Here is a 24,893-nt window from a genome sequence, read left to right on the forward strand (position 1 = left end):
GCAAGTTCCTCAAGTTCTTTTACAATCTTGTAGTGTTGGTCTAATGTCAGGAGAATAGGTTCAAGTTTAGAATCAAATCTGGATTCCATCTTATTCAGTTTTTCATTTACTTCTTCAACATTTTGAGTCATATTTCTTTCCATATCTAATTTCCAGTCTTCAAGGACTTCGTGTACAATCTCTGTAACATCTTCTTTAATTTGGTCTTTCATTTCTTTTTAAAAAGATGCTAGATCCTCTTTAAAGTCCTGTCTAAGATTTTTAAGTTCCTCCTTAAGGAACGTTTTTAATTCTTCCATCTCAGTCTTTTTCTTCTTCTTTGAGATGTCTTCTCGGGATGCTGTTAAACCTGAGGCCGAGGCTTCAGTTGGGCCTACCTCTTTTGTCTTGCCGTTTTTTGCCTTGTGGGGGGGAGTATGTTGAGTCGACATACTGCCGGTGTCGCGCGCCTGATGACGTCACGGGCTTAGTTCAAAACAATCGGTCCCGGTTTCTGCAGGTAGGATCTGTCTTTTCCTCCCGTTTTTTCGGATTTTTCACGGAGCTAGTTGGCGCGAGTCTCTCCTACTCCATAGCGCCACCGGAAGTCGACAATGTGCACTTTAACCACATGTGATTTTTTTTTCTATTACAAATCTCAAATTGTGGAGTGCAGAGGCAAATAAATAAATGATCGGTCTTTGTCCCAAACATTATGGAGGGCACTGTAGATGCAGGAAACATGTTCCCGATGTTGGGGGAGTCCAGAACCAGGGGCCCCAGTTTAAGAATAAAGGGTAGGCCATTTAGAACTGAGATGAAGAAAAACTTTTTCACACAGAGTTGTGAATTTGTCTGCCTCAGAAGGCAGTAGAGGCAGATCCACTGGATGCATTCAAAAGAGAGTTAGATAGAGCTCTTAGGGCTTGAGGAATCAAGGGTTATGGGGAGAAGGCAGGAACAGGGTACTGATTTTGGATGATCAGCCATGATAACATTGAATGGCGGTGCTGGCACGAAGGGCCAAATGGCCTTCTCCTGCACCTATTTTCTATGTTTCTATGTTTATCTTGCATATTACTAAAACTCTGAACTTGACTGCTTTTGGCCCACTGTGCTGCGATTTCTGACAGAACGCCGCCACCTACGGCCGTCATTTTCGGCCACCTCGCTCAGAGCCCCCCCCCCCCGCCTTACGGGTGCGGAGGATTTTTCCCATCGATGACAAATCAGAGAGATATTAATGGATTTTAAAAATTCACCATTCTCTCTGCTGCCACTGCTGGAGGGAGGGGGGGGGGACTATAAAACCAGGAAGTGGTGTGCCTCACTCAGTCTCTGCAAGATGAATGAAGCCAAGGGTCACGTTTCTCTGATCTCTGAATAACACTGAACAAATGTCTACACAACTGTGAGTCCCCTTAATGTGTTTAAAAAATGAAAATATGGTTTGTTTGAAGTAAAAAGGCACTGCCTGCAAATGGTTGCTTGGGTGCTTTGGCTTGAAGTTGAAAGGCACTACTTACTGCAAATGGTGGTTTGGGTGCTTTGGCTTGAAGTTGAAAGGCACTACTTACTGCAAATGGTGGCTTGGGTGCTTTGGCTTGAAGTTGAAAGGCACTACTTACTGCAAATGGTGGCGGGTGCTTTTGCTTGAAGTTGAAAGGCACTACTTACTGCAAATGGTGGCTTAGGAGCTTTGGCTTGAAGTTGAACGGCACTACTTACTGCAAATGGTGGCAAGAAGTTGAAAGGCACTACTTACTGCAAATGGTGGCTTGGGTGCTTTGGCTTGAAGTTGAAAGGCACTACTTACTGCAAATGGCGGCTTGGGTGCTTTGGCTTGAAGTTAAAAGGCATTATTGCAAATGCACTTACTTCCTGTTTGCACTGTATATTGATTTTAGATAAAACGCTACCACTTACGGCTGTGATTCTTGGCCATCTTACTCAGTCTCCCCTCCGCTGAGCAGGTGCAGATAATTCTTTCCATCAATGAAAAATAAAAGTGTTATTAGTGTTTAAAAAATGTTGAGAATCTCTCTCCTGTCAATCACACCATGAAAGCCACACCTTTTCCGGTGGGAGGGGGAGGGGTTATAAAACCCGTAAGTGTGGGTGTGGCTGAGTCTCTGCATGATGGGGGAGGGAGAGGTCACGACTCTGTCTGAGCTGTGAATCAACTGAACACACTGAATGTCTACTGAACTGTGAGTTTGGTGTTTTGTGTGGTTTTATGGTGGTTTCACCCTGCATGAAATGGTATGAAGCTGCATTTGAATTTGGTGGCCTTGCACCCTGCTTGAAGTGGAATGAAACTGCACTTGAATTTGGCGGCCTTGCATCCTGCTTGAAGTGGTATGAAACTGCACTGGATTTGGTGGACTTGCACCCTGCTGAAAGTGGTATGAAACTGCACTTGAATTTGGTGGCCTTGGATCCAGCTTGAAGTGGTATGAAAATGCAGTTGAATTCGGTGGCCTTGAACCCTGCTTGAAATGGTAGGAACATGGATTTGAATTTGGTAGCCTTGCACCCTGCTTGAAATGGAATTTCAAGGAATAGTCATGAGTCAACTGCCAGCCCACCAGCCGTGAGTGAGCTGCCAGCAGATCAGGCTTGAGGGACTGAGCTGCCACCCCAAGAACCCATACCAGCACTCCAGAAAGACCCCCACTGGCCGCCAATATTGGAATTGGTGGAGAGGTGGAATATTGCGTCGGGGGACCAGCCCTCCCATGTGAACATGGGACCCAACGGGTCCCACTTAGTCTAGTATCTGATATATCTCTTCCTCCTAACCCCATTCTCCTGCCTTCTCCCTATAAACTCTGACACCCCTACTAATCAAGAATCAGTCAATCCCTGCCTTAAAACTACCTAATTACTTGGCCCCCACAGCTGAGGTAATAAATTCCACAGATTCACCATGCTCTGACTAAAGAAATTATTTCTCCAACCTGTCCAAGTCTTTCTGCAGGCTCCCTGCTTTCTCCACACTACCTGCCCCTCCACCTATATTTGCATCACCTGCAAACTTGTCCACAAAGCCATTGCTCGTAGTTTAGTTTAGGTTAGAGACACAGTGCGGAAATAGGTCCTTCAGCCCACTGAGTATGCGCCAACCAGCAATGCCCATACATTGCACTACCCCACACACAAGGGACAATTTACAATTTTACTGAAGCCAATGTACCTACTTGGAATGTGGGAGGAATCTGGAGCATTTGGGGAAAACGTACTCGGTCACAGGGAGAACATGCAAACTCCGTACAGACAGCACTTGTAGTCAGGATCGAACCTCGTAAGGCAGCAACTCTAATGCTGCACCACCATGCTACCGTTAAGTATGATTGTGCCTTTGTACAGTAAGGCTTTTAATTAATTATGTGCAAAAAAGGACTTTCACTGTACCTTGGTACATGTGACAACAAAGAACCATTGAACCATTGTCTAACCTTTGATGAAGTTGGTGAGATTAGTGTGCAATTGCATCCATGTGCTGGGGTCAGGACAGATCAGACGGGACATGCACACTCAGAACCTGAAGCCGCTGCTGCCCCGTTGATGTAGTCAGGTGCATGGATCCTCTGCTTTCCCTTCACAAAGTCATCACTCAGCTCCTTGATCTTGCTAACGTTGAGAGTAAGACGTAGGGCAGCACGGTGGCACAGCGGTAGAGTTGCTGCCTCGCAGCGTCAGAATCCCGGCTTCTATCCTGACTTGGGGTGATGTCTGTACGCAGTGTGCAAGGTTTCCCGTGACCTGCGTGGGTTCTCTCCGTGTGCTCCTGTTTCCTTCCACACTCCAACGATGTGCAGGTTTGTAGGGTAAGTGGCTTCTGTAAATTGTTGCTAGTGTGTATTGTGCTAGTATATGAATTGAATCCTTTATTGGGTGTGTATATGGGTGATCACTGGTCGGCACCAACATGGTGGACCGAACAGCCTGTTTCCATGCTCGACCTATTGACCTATTGACTTCCTTCCTGAAGTCTGACTTGTCGTTACCCGTTTTTATCCAATATAAATTAGTTCTAGGCGCAGAATTAGGCCATTTGGCCCATCAAGTGCCATTCAATCATGGCTGATCTATCTTTCCCTCTCAACCCCATTCTTCTGCCTTCGCCCCATAACGCCTGACGCGTGTACTCATCAAGAGTCTATCTATCTCTGCCTTAAAAATATCCATTGACTTGGCCTCCACAGCTTTCTGTGGCAAAGAATTCCACAGATTCACCGCCCTCTGTCTGACTAAAGAAATTCCTCCTCATTTCCTTTTTAAAAGTGCATCCTTTAATTCTGAGGCTATGACCTCAAGTCCTAGACTCTCCCAGTAGTGTAAGCATCCTCTCCACATCCACTCTATCCTGGCCTTTCACTATTCTGTAAATTTCAATGAGGTACCCCCTCATCCTTCTAAACTCCAGCGAGTACAGGCCCAGTGCCATCAAGTGCTCAGCATATGCTAACCCACTCATTCCTGGGATCATTCTTGTACAATGATGGTAAATGTAAAGTAAAAGATAGCATTGGAGTAAGCAGGAAATGTGGTGTTGATGAGGAGAAGGAACTCCTGGTAACGTTCAGATGCAGCCCACGTGCATTTGCACTTCCAATTTCTGAAAATAGTCAGCGCCTTTATTCCCTATTACAAAATGCATGACCATACACTTTGCTCCACTATATTCCATCTGCCACTTCTTTGCCCACTCTCCCAACCTGTCCAAGTCCTTCTGCAGAGTTGCTGCTTTCTCTACACTACCTGCCCCTCCATCTATCTCTGTCAGACTTGCCCATAAAGCCATTGCTCGTAGTTTAGTTTAGATTAGAGATACAGTATGGAAATAGGCCCTTCGGTCCACTGGGTCCACACTGACCAGCAATCCCAGCATCCCTCCAAACTAGGGACAATTTACAATTATATCAAGCCAATTAACCTACAAACCTGTACGTCTTTGGAGTGTGGGAGAACGTAGAAACTCCATGCAGACAGCAGCCGTAGTCAGGATCGAACCCAGGACCCTGGCGCTGCGAATCAGCAACTCTACCGCTGCACCAAAGCTTGGTCTTGGGCAAAGATGGGAAAGGTTGTGGCTGATCGTGATAAAAGGAATAAAGAGACCGCAGGGAATTTTTAATTTGACACTTCTGGCAGTGACTGGTCATGAGTCATGGAACATTCCCCCAGTCTCTCTTGGGGTTTTGTGGCCAAGTTTGCACTTTGTGCCTGTCACACTGTTAGTGGTGGGAGACTCTCAGCACAGTGTCGAGGTTGATGAGGCTGATACTGGGTGAGGAGGTAGTGAGGTGCACTTGCTCAATTTCATCAAGTTTAGTTTAGAGATACGGTGCGGAAACAGGACCTTCGGCCCACCGAGTCCACACCGACCAGCGATCCCCGCACACTGACACCACCCTATGCTCACTAGGAAAAACTCACAATTTTACTGAAGCCAATTAGCCTACAAACCTGTACCTTTGGAATGTGGGAGGAAACAGAAGAACTCAGAAAAACCCACGCAAGTCACGGGGAGAACGTACAAACTCCGTACAGACAATATCCGTAGTCAGGATGGAACGGGTAACAATTCGGGTCAAGACCCTTCTTCAGACAGTCAGAGGGGAAGAGGGAAACTAGAGATATGGAAGGGTAATGTGTGAAAAAGACAGCTCAAAGCAAACGTTGATCAAAGAAATGTAGTCTGGCTCATTGTTGGCTGAGGGGAAGGTGACAACGAGGCATACAAACAGTGAAATTAATCAGGAGGCCAGGGTCTCGACCTGAAACGTCACCCATTCCTTCTCTCCAGAAATGCTGCCTGTCGCGCTGAGTTACTCCAGCTTTCTGTGTCTATCTTTGGTTTCAACCAGCATCTGCAGTTCCTGCTACACGTTGGGTCTTCTCCGTCTGGCTCATCAATCACTCTTGCTGGATACATTGGTTGACTTAAATTTTAAGTTTAGTTTAGATAGCCAGCACGGAAAAAGGCCCTTTGGCCCAACGAGTCCACACGGACCAGCGATCCCTACACACTAACACTGCCCCACACACACTAGAGACAATTTACAAATTTACTGAAACCAATTAACCTACAAACTTGTACATCTTTGGACTGTGGGAGGAAACACAAGATCTCGGAGAAAATTCACACAGGTCACTGGGAGAACGTACAAACTCCGTACAGACAGCACCCCTAGTCGGGATCGAACCTGTGTCTCCGGCGCTGTAAGGCAGCAACTGTTATTTCCAAAATAACAGCAAATGCTTTTGTAGATTTTGTAGCAGGTGTTGTTCTTGTTGATATTTTAACATGTTTGATCTTGTGTGTCTGGCAGAGGCACCAAACGCTTCCAACCTAAAGATCGTCCGGATGGACAAGACCTCGGGCTGTGTGATGGGCGGAGACGAGATCTACCTCCTGTGTGACAAGGTCCAGAAAGGTGAGTGGTGGAGGTCACTGTGCAGGTCACTGCTTGCCTGAGGGGTGAGTCAGCTTGTGCTTCAGTATGGCTGCAGGTCCTCAAGGTCACTGGTCCCCAAGATGGCTGCAGGTCCCCAAGGTCGCTGGTCCCCAAGATGGCTGCAGGTCTCCAAGGTCGCTGATCCCCAAGATGGCTGCAGGTCCCCAAGGTTGGTGGTCCCCAAGTTGGCTGCTCTCCACCCACAGGTCAGCTGCTGCTTCTGCTGCTGTTGGGAAATTATGAAATTATGTAAGGGTGGCACGGTGGTGGAGCGGTAGAGATGCTGCCTTACAAAACTAGCAGCGCCGGAGACCCGGGTTCGATCCCAACCACGGGCACTGTCTTTACGGAGTTTGTTCGTTCTCCCCGTGACCTGCGTGGGCTTTCTCCGAGATCTTCCACACTCCAAAGACATAAAGGTTTGTAGGTTAATTGGCTTGGTAAATGTAAAAATTGTCCCTAGTGTGTGTAGGATAGTGCGAGTGTGTGGGGATTGCTGGTCGGCGTGGACTCGGTGGGCCGAAGGGCCTTTTTCCGCGCTGTATAATAATCATAATAATGGATGGGATTTATTTAGCGCCTTTCTAATACTCAAGGCGCTTTACATCGCATTATTCATTCACTCCTCAGTCACACTCGGTGGTGGTAAGCTACTTCTGTAGCCACAGCTGCCCTGGGGCAGACTGACGGAAGCGTGGTTGCCAATCTGCGCCTACGGCCCCTCCGACCACCACCAATCACTCACACACATTCACACACAGGCAAAGGTGGGTGAAGTGTCTTGCCCAAGGACACAACGACAGTATGCACTCCAAGCGGGATTCGAACAGGCTACCTTCCGGTTGCCAGCCGAACACTTAGTCCATTGTGCCATCTATCTCTAAAACTAACTTGTGGACGGGCACCACAAACCCCTTGATGGGAAGAATTTAGAGGAATAATATTGATATGGGATGAAATCGCTGTCAGAGAGCAGATATGACATGTTATTGCAGGCTGGGTATAGAGGTTAGTGAATGCTGCATCAAATGTACAGGACTGTTGTCAGTTGGGGGGTGGAGAGTGGGGTAGAGCTGTACTTATAAGAGCACAAGAAATAGGAGCAGAATTAGGCCCTTCTGCCCATCGAGTCTACTCCACCATTCAATCATGGCTGATCTACCTTTCCCTCTCAACTGTGTGGGAATCTCAGGATCTCAGGTCCACACAAGCTTCTCCACCACGACAAGGTGACAATCCATTGTGAAATTATTTCTAGTGTGTCGGATAGTGTTACTGTGCGGGGATCGCTGGTCGGCGTGGACTCGTCGGCCTGTTTATGCACTATCTCTAAACTAAACTAAACTACTTGTGTCTGATGACATCTACACTCACAGTTGAAGGCTTCCAGCTTGCTCCTGTGTCACTGCTCCCCCTCGATAAACCATACGATACGATAGAACTTCATTTATCCCAGCAGGGAAATTGATCTGCCAACAGTCATAAAACACAAAATACATGAAACATGAAATTAAAGTGACAAGTGGAAAGGATTGGGGGATGTGCAAATATGGGGGAGGGGTCCATCAGTCTACCCCACCACAGAAGGGGGAGAAGTTGTACAGTTTGATAGCCATAGGGAAGAAGGATCTCCTGTGTCGTCCTGTCCTACATCTTGGTGGAACCAGTCTGTTGCTGAAGGTGCTCCTCAGGTTGACGAGTGTGTCATGGAGGGGGTGGGCTGTATAGTCCAGGATGCTCCGCAGTTTGAGGAGCTTCCTCCCCTCCAAGACCACCTCCCATGAATCCAACTCCGCCCCCAGGATGTAGCCAGCCTTCCTGATGAGTTTGTTAATCCTGTTGGCATCCTTGGCCTTCGCCCTGCTGCCCCAGCACACGGCAGCAAAGAAGGTGGCACTGGCCACCACCGATTGGTGGAACATCTGCAGTAAATCTTTCTCTACAGCCCACATAACCTGATATCTGGTCAACAATCCTGACTTTACTGTAGACTGCAGAGACACAGCACGGAAACAGGCCCTTCAGCCCACACAGTCAGTAACGACCAATGGCTAGGGACAATTTACAATTTTGACCAAAGCCAATTGACCTACAAACCTGTACATCTTTGGAGTGTGGGAGGAAACCGGAGCTCCCAGAGAAACCTCACGGGGAGAACGTACAAACTGCATACAGACAGCCCCCTCAGTCAGGACGGATCCCGGGTCTCTGGCGCTGTGAGGCAGCAACTCTACTGCTGAGCCACCGTGCTGTACTAGTGCCTTCATGCTGAATTTGCATTAGCTCTGAGTTGCTCTTGTTGCTTCGTAGATGACATCCAGATCCGTTTCTATGAGGACGATGAACGCGCCTGGGAGGCATACGGAGACTTTGGTCCCACGGACGTCCACAGACAGGTAACACTTGCCGCTAGCACCCAGCTCTGCCACTCCTCTACGCTATGCTGCCCTGTCCTGGCCACACGTCTACAAACACCAGTGGTGCAGTGTGAAGGAAGCACGTCTCCACGCTTCTCATTGTCCCCATCCACGTCATAGAGTGATACAGCGTGGAAACGGGCCCTTCGGCCCGACTTGCCCATACCGGCCAACAAACCCCAGCTATACAAGTCCTACCTGCCTGCGTTTGGTCCATATCCCTCTAAACCTGTCCTATCCATGTACCTGTCTAAACCTATCTATATTACTAAAACTCTGATCTGATCTTTTGGCCCACTGTGCTGCGATTTCCGACAGAACGCTGCCACCTACGGCCGTCATGTTTGGCCACTTCGCTCAGAGCCCCCCTCCGCCTTAAGGGAGCAGAGGATTTTTCCCATCGATGATAAATCAGAGAGATATTAATGTTTAAAAAAAATTAATCATTCTCTCTGATGCCACTGCTGGAGGGAGGTGGAGGGACTATAAAACCAGGAAGTGGTGTGCCTCACTCAGTCTCTGCAAGATGGATGAAGCCAAGGGTCACATCTCTCTCAGCTCTGAATAACACTGAACAAATGTCTACACAACTGTAAGTCCCCTTAATGTGATTTGAAAATGAAAATATGGTTTGTTTGAAGTAAAAAGGCACTGCCTGCAAATGGTTGTTTGGGTGCTTTGTGTTGAAGTTGAAAGGCACTACCTACAGCAAATGGTGGCTTGGGTGCTTTGGCTTGAAGTTGAAAGGCACTACTTACTGCAAATGGTGGCTCGGTTGCTTTGGCTTGAAGTTGAAAGGCACCACTTACTGCAAATGGTGGCTTGGGAGCTTTGGCTTGAAATAGAAAATGCACTACTTACTGCAAATGGTGGCTTGGGTGCGTTGGCTTGAATTTGAAAGGCACTACTTACTGCAAATGGTGGCTTGGGTGATTTGGCTTGAAGTTGAAAGGCACTACTTACTGCAAATGGTGGCTTGGTTGCTTTGGCTTGAAGTTGAAAGGCACTACTTACTGCAAATGGTGACTTGGGAGCTTTGGCTTGAATAGCAAATGCACTACTTACTGCAAATGGTGGCTTGGGTGCTTTGGCTTGAAGTTGAAAGGCACTACTTACTGCAAGTGATGGCTTGGGAGGTTTGGTTTGAAGTTGAAAGGCACTACTTACTGCAAATGGTGGCGTGGGAGCTTTGGCTTGAAGTTGAAAGGCACTACTTACTGCAAATGGTGGCTTGGTTGCTTTGGCTTGAAGTTGAAATGCACTACTTACTGCAAATGGTGGCTTGGGTGCTTTGGCTTGAATTTGAAAGGCACTACTTACTGCAAATGGTGGCATGAAGTTGAAAGGCACTACTTACTGCAAATGGTGGCTTGGGTGTGGCTTGAAGTTGAAAGGCACTACTTACTGCAAATGGTGGCTTGGGTGCTTTGGCTTGAGGTTGAAAGGCACTACTTACTGCAAATGGTGGGTTGGGTGCTTCGGCTTGAAGTTGAAAGGCACTACTTACTGCAAGTGGTGGCTTGAGAGCTTTGGCTTGAAGTTGAAAGGCATTACTTACTGCAAATGGTGGCTTGGGTGCTTTGGCTTGAAGTTGTCTGGGATGTCAGGACTTTCATATGAAGAATGACTGGATAGACTTGGTTTGTACTCGCTTGAATTTAGAAGATTGAGGGGGGATCTTATAGAAACACAAAATTCACGGGATACTGAGTTGGATGATCAGCCATGATCATATTGAATGGTGGTGCAGGCTCGAAGGGCCGAATGGCCTACTCCTGCACCTATTTTCTATGTTTCTATGTTTCTATGAAAGGCACTACTTACTGCAAATGGAGGCATGAAGTTGAAAGGCACTACTTACTGCAAATGGTGACGGGTGCTATGGCTTGAAGTTGAAAGGCAGTACTTACTGCAAATGGTGGCTTGGGTGCTTTGGCTTGAAGTAGAAAGGCACTAGTTACTGCAAGTGGTGGCTTGAGAGCTTTGGTTTGAAGTTGAAAGGCACTACTTACAGCAAATGGTGGCTTGGGAGCTTTGGCTTGAAGTTGAAAAGCACTACTTACTGCAAATGGTGGCTTGGGTGCTTTGACTTGAAGTTGAAAGGCACTATTTACTGCAAATGGTGGCTTTGGTGCATTGGCTTGAAGTTAAAAGGCACTACTGCAAATGCACTTACTTCCTGTTTGCACTGTATATTGATTTTAGATAAAACGCTACCACTTACGGCTGTGATTTTTGGCCATCTTACTCAGTCCCCCTCTGCTGAGCAGGTGCAGAGAATTCTTTTTTTTTAAATGTTGAGAATCTCTCTCCTGTAATCACACCATGAAAGCCACACCTTTTCTGGTGGGGGGGGGGAGGGGTTCTAAGCCCGGAAGTGTGGGTGTGGCTTAGTCTCTGCATGATGGGGGAGGGAGAGGTCACGACTCTGTCTGAGCTGTGAATCAACTGAACACACTGAATGTCTACTGAAGTGTGAGTTTGGTGTTTTGTGTGGTTTTATGGTGGTTTCACCCTGCATGAAATGGTATGAAGCTGCATTTGAATTTGGTGGCCTTGCACCCTGCTTGAAATGGAATAAAACTGCACTTGAATTTGGTGGCCTTGCACCCTACTTGAAGTGGTTGGAAACTGCACTTGAATTTGGTGGCCTTGAACCCTGCTTGAAATGGTAGGAACATGGATTTGAATTTGGTGGCCTTGCACCGTGCTTGAAAAGGAATTTCAAGGAATAGTCATGAGTCAACTGCCAGCCCACCAGCCGTGAGTGAGCTGCCAGCAGATCAGGCTTGAGGGACTGAGCTGCCACCCCAAGGACCCATACCAGCACTCCAGAAAGCCCCCCACTGGCCACCAATATTGGAATTGGTGGAGAGGTGGGATATTGCGTCGGGGGACCAGCCCTCCCGTGTGAACATGGGCCCAACGGGTCTCACTTAGTCTAGTATATAACTAAAACTCTGATCTTGTGCTCTTCCAGTTTGTGGGGTTTTTCTATTTGTGCAAAATGTCTGTGTGAAAAATGTTTTTCTCATCTCGGTCCTAAAAGACTTCCCCCTGATCCTTAAACTGTGACCCCTTGTTCTGGACTTCCCCAACATCTGGAACAATCTTCCTGCATCTAGCCTGTCCAACCCCTTAAGAATTTTGTAAGTTTCTATAAGATCCCCCCTCAATCATCTAAATTCTAGCGAGTACAAGCCGAGTCTATCCAGTCTTTCTTCATATGAAAGTCCTGACATCCCAGGAATCAGTCTGGTGAACCTTCTCTGTACAAGAATGGCAAGAATGTCTTTCCTCATCCCGCCCCCCCCCCCCCCCCCCCCCCCTCCCTCACGGCCCGGCAGCGAGCAGGTAGGCGGGTGAGCAGGGCGGGGACGGGCCGAGCAGTGAGTGGCCAGGACGGGGAAGGACCGAGTGGGACACACACACAAACACAAACATTGCAAACTGGTCCAATCGTCAAGTAAACGGGATCGAAACCACAGCTACCAATGAATGACCTGTGGAGGAAGGAACTGCAGATGCTGCTTTTTATGGAGGGAGGGAGGGAGTGACTGGGGGTAGGGGAAAAAGGAGAGGGTGGGAGAGGTAATGGAGGGGAGGAGGAGAGGGGAAAGATCCTGGGGAGGTGAAGAGGGAGAGTGGGGGGATTGAGGGAGAGGAAGGGGTAGGGAGGGAGAAGGGGAAAGTGAAGGAGGTGAGGAGGTATAGTGGGGGGATAGGGGGAGGTGAGGAGTGTTGCGATGTTGCTGGATAAATAACTGAAGCCTTACACCGTGATAAAGGTCTAAAGATTTTATTAACGTTACAGCATCGGTAACTTCATACTTGCACATTTGTCTAATAATGTGGGAACGAGGCAGGAAGGGTTACTGTAAAACTAGTGGGCGTAACTACAAAGTATGACTCATAACATGAGTGACACTGATCTACAGGAGTGAGGGATATTAGGGGGTTAGGGAGGGGAGAAGAGTTATGGAGGGAGGGAGGGAGTGACTGAAGATAGGTGAAAGGAAAGGGAGAGAGGTGAGGGAGGGATTGGCAGAGGGGAGGAGGGGGGAAGTGCTGGGAGATGAGGGGAAATGAGCTGTGCCTGCGCAGATGGGGGCTATGCGTGAGTGGTGGAATATTGCGTTTGAGTGATGGGTTGCATTGGGGGAACGGGTGAATGGTGGACTATTGCGTTGGGGAATGGGTTCCGTTGGGGGACCAGGCCTCCCGTGTGACAGGGACCCAACGGGTCCCACTTAGTCTAGTGTTTAATCGTTGCGATAGTCCCTGCCTCAACTACCTCCTCCAGCAGCTTGTTCCCATACACCCAACTCCCTTCATGTTATAGTAAAAGTTGTCCTTCAGGCTCCTATTAAATCTTTTCCTCCTCACCTTAAACCTATGTCCTCTGGTTCGTGATTCCCCTACTCTGGGCAAGAGTGTGCATTTACTATCTGTCTGAGAAGGGTCTCGACCTGAAACGTCACCTATTCCTTCTCTCCAGAGCTGTCTGACCCGCTGAGTTACTCCAGCATTGTATGTCTACTCTCTGTATTCTGCAGTCTCCATATCCACAGGTTAATCAATGTCTATATTTTCTAATCACAACCAATCTCCTATTGAAGATGGTTCCCCCATCCTTTGTACATTCCACATCGCTATTTTCGGTTTAGTTTCGCGATGCAGCGTGGAAACAGGCCCTTTGGCACACCGAGTCCGCACCGACCAGCGATCCTTGAAGGTGCAGGTAGATAGGGTGGTCAAAAGACCTTTGGTATATTGTCCTTCATCAGTCAGGATACTGAGTATAGAAGTTGGGAGGACATATTGCAGTTCGATAGGACCTTTGTTGAGGACACATTTACAGTAATGTGTTCAGTGCTGAGCACTGAGGACAGATTTTGTCCAGGGCCTGAGCTACAGGAAGAGGTTGAGTAGGCTAGGATAGACACAAAAAGCTGGAGTAACTCAGCAGGACAGGCAGCATCTCTGGAGAGAAGGAATGGGCGACGTTTTGGGTCGAGACCCTTTTTCAGACTGGTTAGGGATAAGGGAAACGAGAGATATAGACGGTGATGTGGAGAGATAAAGAACAAACATAGAAACATAGAAAATAGGTGCAGGAGGAGGCCATTCCGTACTGTGTACAGTTTTGGTCTCCTAATCTGAGGAAATCAAGTTTCAAGTTTCACGTTTCAAGTGAGTTTATTGTCATGTGTCCCAGTATAGGACAATGAAATTCTTGCTTTGCTTAAGCACACAGAAAATAGTAGGCATTTACTACAAAACAGATAAATGTGTCCATATACCATGATATAAATATATACACACATGAATAAATAAACTGGTAGTGCAAATAACAGAAAGTGGTTGCTAATAATCAGAGTTTTGTCCAAGCCAGGTTTAATAGCCTGATGGCTGAGGGGAAGTAGCTATTCCTGAACCTGGTTGTTGCAGTCTTCAGTCTCCTGTACCTTCTACCTGAAGGTAGCAGGGAGATGAGTGTGTGGCCAGGATGGTGTGGGTCTTTGTTGATACTGCCAGCCTTTTTGAGGCAGCGACTGCGATAAATCCCCTCGATGGAAGGAAGGTCATAGCCGATGATGGACTGGGCAGTGTTTACTACTTTTTGTAGTCTTTTCCTCTCCAGGGCGCTCAAATTGCCGAACCAAGCCACGATGCAACCGGTCAGCATGCTCTCGACTGTGCACCTGTAGAAGTTAGAGAGAGTCTTCCTTGACAATCCGACTCTCCGTAATCTTCTCAGGAAGTAGAGGCGCTGATGAGCTTTTTTGATAATTGCATCATTTTTGATAAATACATTCTTGCCACAGAGAAGGTTCACCAGTCTGATTCCTGGGATGTCAGGACTTTCATATGAAGAAAGACTGGATAGACTCGGCTTGTACTCGCTAGAATTTAGAAGATTGAGGGGGGATCTTATAGAAACTTACAAAATTCTTAAGGGGTTGGACAGGCTAGATGCAGGAAGATTGTTCCTGATGTTGGGGAAGTCCAGAACAAGGGGTCACAGTTTAAGGATAAGGGGGAAATATTTTAGGACCGAGATGAGAAAAACATTTTTCACACAGAGTGGTGAATCTCTGGAATTCTCTGCCACAGAAGTTTGTTGAGGCCAGTTCATTGGCTATATTTAAGAGGGAGTAAGATGTGGCCCTTGTGGCTAAAGGGATCAGGGGGTATGGAGAGACGGCAGGTACAGGATACTGAGTTGGATGATCAGCCATGATCATATTAAATGGCGGTGCAGGCTCGAAGGGCCGAATGGCCTACTCCTGCACCTATTTTCTATGCTTCTATGTTTCAATTCGGCCCTTCGAGCCAGCACCGTCTTTCGTTGTGATAATGGCTGATTGTCCCCTATCAATAACCCGTGCCTGCCTTCTCCTCAAATCCCTTGATTCCACTAACCCCGAGAGCTCTATCTAACTCTCTCTTAAATCCATCCAGTGATTTGGCCCCCACTACCCGCTGTGGCATGGAATTCCACAAATTTACAACTCTCTGGGTGAAAACGTTTTTTCTCACCTCAGTCTTAAATGGCCTCCCCTTTATTCTAAGACTGTGGCCCCTGGTTCTGGACTCACCCAACATTGGGAACATTTTTCCTGCATCAAGTTTGTCCAGTCCTTTTACAATTTTATGTTTTTATAAGACCCCCCTCATCCTTCTAAACTCCAGTGAATACAAGCCTTGTCTTTTCAATCTTTCCTCATATGACAGTCCCGCCATCCCAGGGATCAATCCCGTGAACCTACGCTGCACTGCCTCAATCACAAGGATGTCCTTCCTCAAATTAGGAGACCAAAACTGTTCACAATACAGTTATGCAAATGATAAGGGAATCAGGCCATTGTTAACTGTTTGTAGGGTGAAAATGAGAAGCGACTTGGGTGGGGGGAGGGATAGAGAGAGAGGGAATGCCGGGGCTATCTGAAGTGAGCGAAATCAATATTCATAACACTGGGCTGTAAGCTGCCCAAGTGAAATCAAAGATGCTGTTCCTCCAATTTGTGTTTAGCCTCACTCTGACAATGGAGGAGACCGAGAACAGAAAGGTCTGTGTAGGAATGTGTAGGCTCGGACTTTATTCCCTGGTACACAGGAGGATGAGGGGGTGATCTTATAGAGGTGTATAAGACCATGAGAGGAATACATTGGGTCGAAGGTAGACTCTCTTGTCCAGAGTAAGTGAATTGTGGACCTGCGGCACAGTGGCGCAGCAGTAGAGCGGCTGTCTTACAGCACCAGAGACCCGGTTCAATCCTGACTACGGGTGCTGGCTGTACATAGTTTGTACGTTCTCCCCATGACCGCGTGGGTTTTCTCCGGGTGCTTTGGTTTCCTCACACACTACAGATTTGTAGGTTAATTGTAAATTGTCCCTTGTGTGTGCAGGATAGTGTTAGTGTACGGGCATCACTGGTTGGTGCAGACTCGGTGAGCCAAAGGGCCTCTTTCCACTCTGTATCAAAAAACGAACTCATTGTCTGTCTAAAGAAATTCCTCCTGATCTCGGTTATAAAGGAGCATCCTTCCACCCTGAGTGTTGGTGCCCCCGGTGTCCCCTGGCAGTACTGCCGCCTCTGTAGATGTGTCCATCTCACTGGGCTTCTCTCTCCTCAGTTTGCCATCGTTTTCCGGACTCCGCGATACTGGGACATCTCCATCGAGCGGCCCATCACAGTGTTTGTGCAGCTGAAACGCAGGAAGGACGGGGAGACGAGTGAAGCCAAGGCCTTCACCTACTGCCCCAGAGTGGAAGGTAAGGCTCAGCGCCCCCAGAGCCCCATGCACCTACTGTAAGCAGGTGGAAGCAGAGGCCTGTACACACTGCGGTTACTGTAGGGAGGGGCGGCACAGTGGGAGATCTGCATGATAACAGCTGGGAAGAAACTGTCCCTGAATCTGGGAGTGTGCGTTATCACACTTCTGTGCCTCTTGCCTGATGGGAGAGGGAAGAAGCGGCAAGAGGGACAGAAGTGTGAAAATGCAGACTTCCACATTCGGGGATAGTTTCTTCCCAGCTGTTATCAGGCAACTGAATCATCCCACCACAACCAGAGAGCAGCGCTGAACTACTATCCACCTCATTGGGTACCTTCGGACGATCTTTGATCGGACTTTGCTAGCTTTACCTCGCACTAAATGTTATTCCCTGATCATGTACAAGCACTCATGTGCTGCATTTACACACGTGTTCAGACCATCAGCTTGACCACGGACTGACTTTCAATGCCGGTCCTTGCTGCAGCCCAGTCAATCCACCTGGTCTTTGTCTTTCCCCGTCCTCTGCCCCACTATCTCCATCTCCCTCCCACACTGATGCAACAGCTCATCAACTCTGTATCTCTAAACTAAACTGATACATGATTATAATCAAGCCATTCACAGTGTACAGATACGTGGTAAGGGAATAACGTTTAGTGCAAGGTAAAGCCAGCAACGTTCGATCAAGGATAGTCCAAGGGTCCTTGATGAGGTAGGTAGTAGTTCAGGTTGGCTGTGGTTGTGGTAGGATGGTTCAGTTGGGAAGGTCCTGTCGCTGAATCTGGAGATGTCTGCATGCAATGACTCCCTGTCCTGTCTTCTATAGACAATAGGTGCAGGAGTAGGCCATTCGGCCCTTAGAGCCAGCACCGCCATTCAATGTGATCATGGCTGATCATCCCCAATCCGTTTCCCGTTCCTGCCTTCTCCCCATATCTCCTGACTCCACTACCTTTAAGAGTCCTATCTAGCTCTCTCATGAAAGTATCCAGAGAACCGTCCTCCACCGCCCTCTGAGGCAGAGAATTCCACAGACTGTGAGAAAAAGTGTTTCCTCGTCTCCGTTCTAAATGGCTTACTCCTTATTCTTAAACTGTGGCCCCTGGTTCTGGACTTCCCCAACATTGGGAACATATTTCCTGCCTCCAGCATGTCCAAACCTTTAACAATCTTATATGTTTCAATAAGATCCCCTCTCAACCTTCTAAACTCCAGAGTGTACAAGCCAAGCCGCTCCATTCTCTCAGCATATGACAGTCCCGCCATCCCGGGAATTAACCTTGTAAACCTATCTCAATACCTCAATAGCAAGAATGTCCTTCCTCAAATTAGGGGACCAAAACTGCACACAATACTCCAGGTGTGGTCTCACTAGGGCCCAGTACAACTGCAGAAGGACCTCTTTGCTCCTATGCTCAGCTCTTCTTGTTATAAAGGACAACATACCATTCGCTTTCTTCACTGCCTCCTGTACCTGCATGCGTACTTTCATAGACTGATGAACAAGGACCCCCAGATCCCGTTGTACTTCCAACGTGACGCTATTTAGATAGTAAACTTCCTTCTTGTTTTTATCCACATTAAACTTCATCTGCCATGCATCTGCCCACTCCCCCAACCTGTCCAAGTCACCCTGGATTCTCATGTTATCCTCCTATATAACCATATAACAATTACAGCACGGAAACTGGCCATCTCGGCCCTTCTAGTCCATGCCGAACACTTACTCTCACCAAGTCCCATCTACCTGCACTCAGACCATAACCCTCCATTCCTTTCCCGTCCATATACCTATCCAATTTATTTTTAAATTATAAAATCGAACCTGCCTCAACCACTTCCACTGGAAGCTCATTCCACACAGCTTCCACTCTCTGAGTAAAGAAGTTCCCCCTCATGTTACCCCTAAACTTTTGTCCCTTAATTCCCAAATCATGTCCTCTTGTTTGAAACTTCCCTACTCTCAATGGAAAAAGCTTATCCACGTCAACTCTGTCTATCCCTCTCATAATTTTTAAGACCTCTATCAAGTCCCCCCTTCACCTTCTGCACTCCAAAGAATAGACCTATCTTGTTCAACCTTTCTCTGTAACTTAGTTGCTGAAACCCAGGCAACATTCTAGTAAATCTCCTCTGTACTCTCGCTATTTTGTTGACATCCTTCCTATAATTAGGCGACCAAAATTGTACACCATACTCCAGAATTGGCCTCACCAATGCCTTGTACAATTTTAACATTACATCCCAACTTCTATACTCAATGCTCTGATTTATAAAGGCCAGCACACCAAAAGCTTTCTTTACCACCCTATCTACATGAGATTCCACTTTCAGCGAACTGTGCACAGTTATTCCCAGATCCCTCTGTTCACCTGCATTCTTCAATTCCCTACCATTTACCATGTACGTCCTATTTTGATTTGTCCTGCCAAGATGTAGCACCTCACACTTATCAGCATTAAACTCCATCTGCCATCTTTCAGCCCACTCTTCCAACTGGCATAAATCTCTCTGTAGACTTTGAAAATCTACTTCATTATCCACAACCCCACCTATCTTAGTATCATCTGCATACTTACTAATCCAATTTACCACACCATCATCCAGATCATTGATGTACATGACAAACAACAGTGGACCCAACACAGATCCCTGTGGCACCCCACTGGTCACTGGCCTCCAACCTGACAAACAACCATCCACCATTACTCTCTGGCATCTCCCATTCAGCCACTGTTGAATCCATCTTGCTACTCCACCATTAATACCCAACCATTGAACCTTCTTAACCAACCATCCATGAGGAACCTTGTCAAAGGCCTTACTGAAGTCCATATATACAACATCCACTGCTTTACCCTCATCAATTTCCCGAGTAACCTCTTCAAAAAATTCAAGAAGCTTAGTCAAACATGACCTTCCAGGCACAAATCCATGTTGACTGTTCCTAATCAGACCCTGTTTATCCAGATGCTTATATATATTATCTCTAAGTATCCTTTCCATTAATTTGCCCACCACTGACGTCAAACTAACAGGTCTATAATTGCTAGGTTTACTCTTAGACCCCTTTTTAAACAATGGAACAACATGCGCAGTACGCCAATCCTCCGGCACTATTCCCGTTTCTAATGACATTTGTAATATTTCTGTCATAGCCCCTGCTATTTCTACACTAACTTCCCTCAATGTCCTAGGGAATATCCTGTCTGGACCTGGAGACTTATCCACTTTTATATTTCTCAAAAGTGTCAGTACTTCCTCTTCTTTGAATCTCATAGTTTCCATAGCTACTCTACTTGTTTACCTTACCTCACATAATTCAATATCCTTCTCCTTGGTGAATACTGAAGAAAATAAATTGTTTAATATCTCCCCCATCTCTTTTGGCTCTGCAGATAGCTGTCCACTCTGAATCTCTAATGGACCAATTTTATCCCTCGTTACCCTTTTGCTATTAATATAGCTGTAGAAACCCTTTGGATTTACTTACACCTTACTTGCCAAAGCAACCTCATATCTTCTTTTAGCTTTTCTAATTTCTTTCTTAAGATTCTTTTTACATTCTTTATACTCCTCAAGCACCTCATTTACTCCATGCTGCCTATAATTATTGTAGATCTCTCTCTTTTTCCGAACCAAGTGTCCAATTTCCCTTGAAAACCATGGCTCTTTCCAATTTTTACTATTTCCTTTCAACCGAACAGGGACATAAAGATTCTGTACTCTTAAAATTTCACCTTTAAATGTCCTCCATTTCTCTTCCACATCTTTCCCATAAAACAAACTGTCCCAATTTACTCCTTTTAAATCCTTTCGCATCTCCTCAAAGTTAGCCTTTCTCCCCTTGGAATATTTCTTCCTCCTAGGAATGAACTGATCCTGCACCTTCTGTATTATTCCTAGAAGTACCTGCCATTGTTGTTCCACTGTCATCCCTGCTAGTGTATCTTCCCAGTCAACTTTGGTCAGCTCCTCCCTCATGGCCCCATAGTCCCCTTTATTCAACTGCAACACTGACACCTCCGATCTACCCTTCTCCCTCTCCAATTGTAGATTAAACCTGACCATATCTTTCTCACAGACAAGGAAGAAGTGAATCGCAAGAGACAGAAGAGGCTTCCGCATTTCTCCGATCACTTTGGTGGAGGGGGTCCCTCGGGAGCTCCCCCGGGGATCGGGGGTGGAGGAGGAGCGGGGGCTGAAGGAGCAGGTAAGGCCTGGACATTAACCTGAGTTCATGGAGGTGAAGCCCCTGCGGAAGGGGGTGCCCCCCGGGACTACTGGGTGGGGTTTGGGGTGGGAGGAGGGGGTGGGGCGGAGGGAGGGAGTGTGGGGATCCTTGGCCCTTGGGGGGGTGGCAGGCAGATGGGGTGCGCTATGGGTTGGAACTGGAGGTGGGTTTGGTGTGTGGGGAAGATACTGCATTGTGGGTGCTGGTAGTGACTGTGGAGTTGGGCAACAGGTTTCACAGGGCAGATATGGTGTGATAGGTACAGGAGGTGGGCAAGGATGTGGTGTGGGGCAGATGTGGTGTGGGTGCTGGAGGAGGGCCGGCGGTGTGGTGCTGGGGCTGATGCAGGGCTCCATGGGTTGTGATGGGTACAGGAGGTGGGCTAGGGGTGGCGGGTTTCTGCTGCAGTGTCCCATGCACTGTGCTGTTGTGCTGAGGTAGGTGAGGGGTGGCAGTGGTGCGGGCATGGTGTGCCCTGGGTTGGAGTGGGTAGTGTAGAGGTGCGTGATGGGGTGTGCCATGGGTGCTGGTGGGTGATGGATGGCGGGGGGGAGGGTGCGGGGGGTAGATGCGGTGCTGTGGGTTGGGGTGAGCTGCAATTGGCAGGGGTGTTTGTTAAGCCAGGGTGGGGGTGTAGGGGAGGGGGGGGTGGCAGTGTGCGTGGCCCCGGGGATAATCTTGTCGGGAGCGTTGCTGGTGTTTGGGGTGAAAGGATACTCTCCCCTGGTCCCAGTCTGGTCCTTGCTGGAGGCCCCGACTCTGGAGGGGGGGGGGGGGGGGGTTTGTGTGTGCGTTTAGGGGGCTGGGGGTGCGGTGGTGTGTGTGTGTGTGTGGGAGGGTGCGGTGGTGTGTGTGTGTGTGTGTGAGGGTGCTGTGGTGCATGTGTGTGGGGGGGGGTGCGGTGGTGCGTGCGTGTGTGGGGGGGGTGCAGTGGTGGGTGTGTGTGCGGGGGGGTGCGGTGTTGGGTGTGTGTGTGTGTGGGGGGTGCGGTGGTGTGTAGTGGTGGGGTGTGTGTGGGGGGGATGTGTGTGGTGGGGTGTGTGGGGGGTGCGGTGGTGTGTAGTGGTGGGGTGTGTGCGGGGGGGGGGGTGCGGTGGTGTGTGTGTGTGTGGGGGGGATGTGTGTGGTGGGGTGTGTGGGGGGTGCGGTGGTGTGTGTGTGTGTGGGGGGGATGTGTGTGGTGGGGTGTGTGCGGGGGGGGGTGCGGTGGTGGGTGTGTGTGGGGGGGGATGTGAGTGGTGGGTCTGCGTGTGTGTGTCTGTGTGGGGTGTGAAGAGGGTTATGCGGGTTGCGGTGGTGGATCTGTGTCTGTGTGTATGGAGGGGGGAGGGAGAGGGTTGTGGGGGTGGATCTGTGTGTGTGTGTGTGTATGGGGAGGGGGGGAGGGAGAGGGTTGCGGGGGTGGATCTGTGTGTGTGTGTGTGTGTATGGGGGAGGGAGAGGGTTGCGGGGGTGGATCTGTGTCTGTGTGTATGGGGAGGGGGGGGAGGGAGAGGGTTGCGGGGGTGGATCTGTGTGTGTGTGTGTGTGTATGGGGGAGGGAGAGGGTTGCGGGGGTGGATCTGTGTCTGTGTGTATGGGGAGGGGGGGAGGGAGAGGGTTGCGGGGGTGGATCTGTGTGTGTGTGTGTGTGTGTGGGGGAGGGAGAGGGTTGCGGTGGTGGATCTGTGTGTGTGTGTATGGGGGAGGGAGAGGGTTGCGGTGGTGGATCTGTGTGTGTGTGTGTGTATGGGGGAGGGGGGGAGGGAGAGGGTTGCGGGGGTGGATCTGTGTGTGTGTGTGTGTGTGTGTGTGGGGGAGGGAGAGGGTTGCGGGGGTGGATCTGTGTCTGTGTGTATGGGGAGGGGGGGAGGGAGAGGGTTGCGGGGGTTAATCTGTGTGTGTGGGGAGGGGGGGGAGGGAGAGGGTTGCGGGGGTGCAGATGCCAGAACTCTGTCTGCTCATGGCCATAACTGTCAGGAACGTTGCTGCCTTGTTGCAGGTTTTAGTTTCCTCGGTTACACGAGTAACTTTGGCGGTGGGCTGTGGACGGGCCAGCAGGGGATGCAGCATGCCACCGATACACCGGGAGCGATGGAGATGGGCAGACAGGCACCAGGAGCCACGGAACTGGGCAAGGAACAAGAATGCCCGCATGGTGCCCCAGCCCATTCACCGGAGTGCACCCCAGGAGAGGGGCTGCTGCCCACTGACTGCCCGGCACTGCCCAGTGACCAGCCGGCCCACCATGGTACGTGAGCTGGGGGCGGGGGAGGTGGCACATCTGTGTTGGTGCTGCCAGTATCTGAAGTCTAAAGTTAAGACTAATGGTGCTTCCATAAGCTATGGTACTGCCCGATTGACCTCTACCCCATTGTGGACATTGGACTTTGTCACTGGAACTGATGCGCTACAAATGCTGAGAGCTTTATTCTGCACTCTGTACTTTTCTTTCCTCTTTCCTCTGACGTGCATGAGATGACTTGATTGCATTTATGTCTAGTATTATTTGATGTGATTGAATAGCACGCAAAGCAAAGCCGTTCATTGTACTTCGGTACACATGACAATAATGAACAACACCCAGCCTGCAAGCTTGAGCGGAGAATTGGTGTAACTCCTCGTCACTGCCATTTACACAAGTGCTTCACTAAACGAGGCCGCGAAGGTTCCTCATTAAACTGGACTCAGTCCCTGCTTCAACTACCTCCTCTGGCAGCTTGTTCCCTTCACCCTTTGTGTGAAGAAATCACCCCTCTTTTCCCCTTCACCGTGAACCTATGGTCCTCTGGTCCTAGATTCCCCTACTCTGGGCATGAGACTGTGTGCATCTACCTGATGCACAGGAGTCTGATCTAACTGCAGGGTGGATGGTTGTCAGATGATGATTACCTCAGGCTCAGCAGTGTTCACACCAACTATCAGCTGCTTCATAAGTTCATTAGTCACAGGAGCAGAATTAGGCCATTCGGCCCTTCACATCTACTATCTCATGATGGACTTGTAGTGTTGGCCATGGCTTTGTGCAGCAGGACCCGACCAAAGTGTTTTACAGCTGCAACATGGCTTGTCAACCTTTATAGACACAATAAGCGGGTTAGGCAGCATCCCGTGTAGACAAGGAATAGTTGACGTTTGGGGTTGAGACCCTTCTTCACACTGAGGTTCAGGGGAAAGGGAAACGAGAGATAGAGACGATTACATAGAAAGGTATAGAACAAATGAATGAAAGTTATGCAAAAAGGTAACAATGATCAAGGAAGCAGGCCATTGTTGGCTGTGGGCTAGGTGAAAATGAGTTACAGACAATGAAACTCATTAGGACAACAGTGAAACTAATACAACTCAGGTGAGAGAGGGATGGGGAGTGAGGGGATGCAAGGGTTACTTGAAGTTAGAGAAGTCAACATTCATACCGATGGGTTGTAAGCTACCCAAGCGAAATATGAGATGCTGTTCCTCCAATTTGCACTGGGCCTCACTCTGACAATGGAGGTGGCCCAAGACAGAAAGGTGAGTGTGGGAATGGGAAGAAGAATTAAAGTGTTTGGCAACCGGGAGATCAGGTAGGTCAAGACACAAGAGTGCTGGAGTACGTGTGTCAGGCAACACCTCTGGAGAACATACACTGACGTTTTGGGTCGGAACCCTTCTTCAGACCTTCTTATGTCCTGGACAAACAGTAATTTCTTTGAAGGACAGAAGATGGACAAAAAGTGCTGGAGTAACTCAGCAGTTCAGGCAGCATCTCTAGAGAACGTGGACAGGTACAAAGTGCTGGAGTAACTCAGCGGTTCAGGCAGCATCTCTGGAGGAAAGAATGGGCTGTTTTCCTCTGTTTATATGTACAGATGGTAATCTGACAATGGTTGATGGTAAATTCCTGGAAGGTATTAGTCCCTAGATCCCTCATCATTCCTGGATCTGTTGGTCTCCATATCCCAGGAGGTGCTGGTGTCTAGATCCCACATCATTCCTGCGATGCACAGGTCTCCAGGTCGTAGGAAGTGTTGATTTCCAGATCCCAGCTCATTC

General features: G+C 48.5%; 1 protein-coding gene across 1 annotated transcript in view; it reads left to right on the forward strand.

The window, feature by feature from the left end:
• The window catches only part of nfkb2 (nuclear factor kappa B subunit 2), a 110,783-nt gene that overhangs the window by 45,455 nt on the left and 40,435 nt on the right, over nucleotides 1–24,893 (forward strand). The window contains exons 9-13 of the mRNA XM_033012415.1: nucleotides 6,318–6,422; nucleotides 8,754–8,839; nucleotides 16,502–16,640; nucleotides 20,730–20,858; nucleotides 22,861–23,109. Coding sequence (XP_032868306.1) covers nucleotides 6,318–6,422; nucleotides 8,754–8,839; nucleotides 16,502–16,640; nucleotides 20,730–20,858; nucleotides 22,861–23,109 — 708 coding nt within the window. The remainder of the gene's footprint in view (nucleotides 1–6,317; nucleotides 6,423–8,753; nucleotides 8,840–16,501; nucleotides 16,641–20,729; nucleotides 20,859–22,860; nucleotides 23,110–24,893) is intronic.

This window comes from Amblyraja radiata, chromosome 37 (genome assembly GCF_010909765.2).
Source record: "Amblyraja radiata isolate CabotCenter1 chromosome 37, sAmbRad1.1.pri, whole genome shotgun sequence".
Classification (NCBI taxonomy): domain Eukaryota; kingdom Metazoa; phylum Chordata; class Chondrichthyes; order Rajiformes; family Rajidae; genus Amblyraja; species Amblyraja radiata.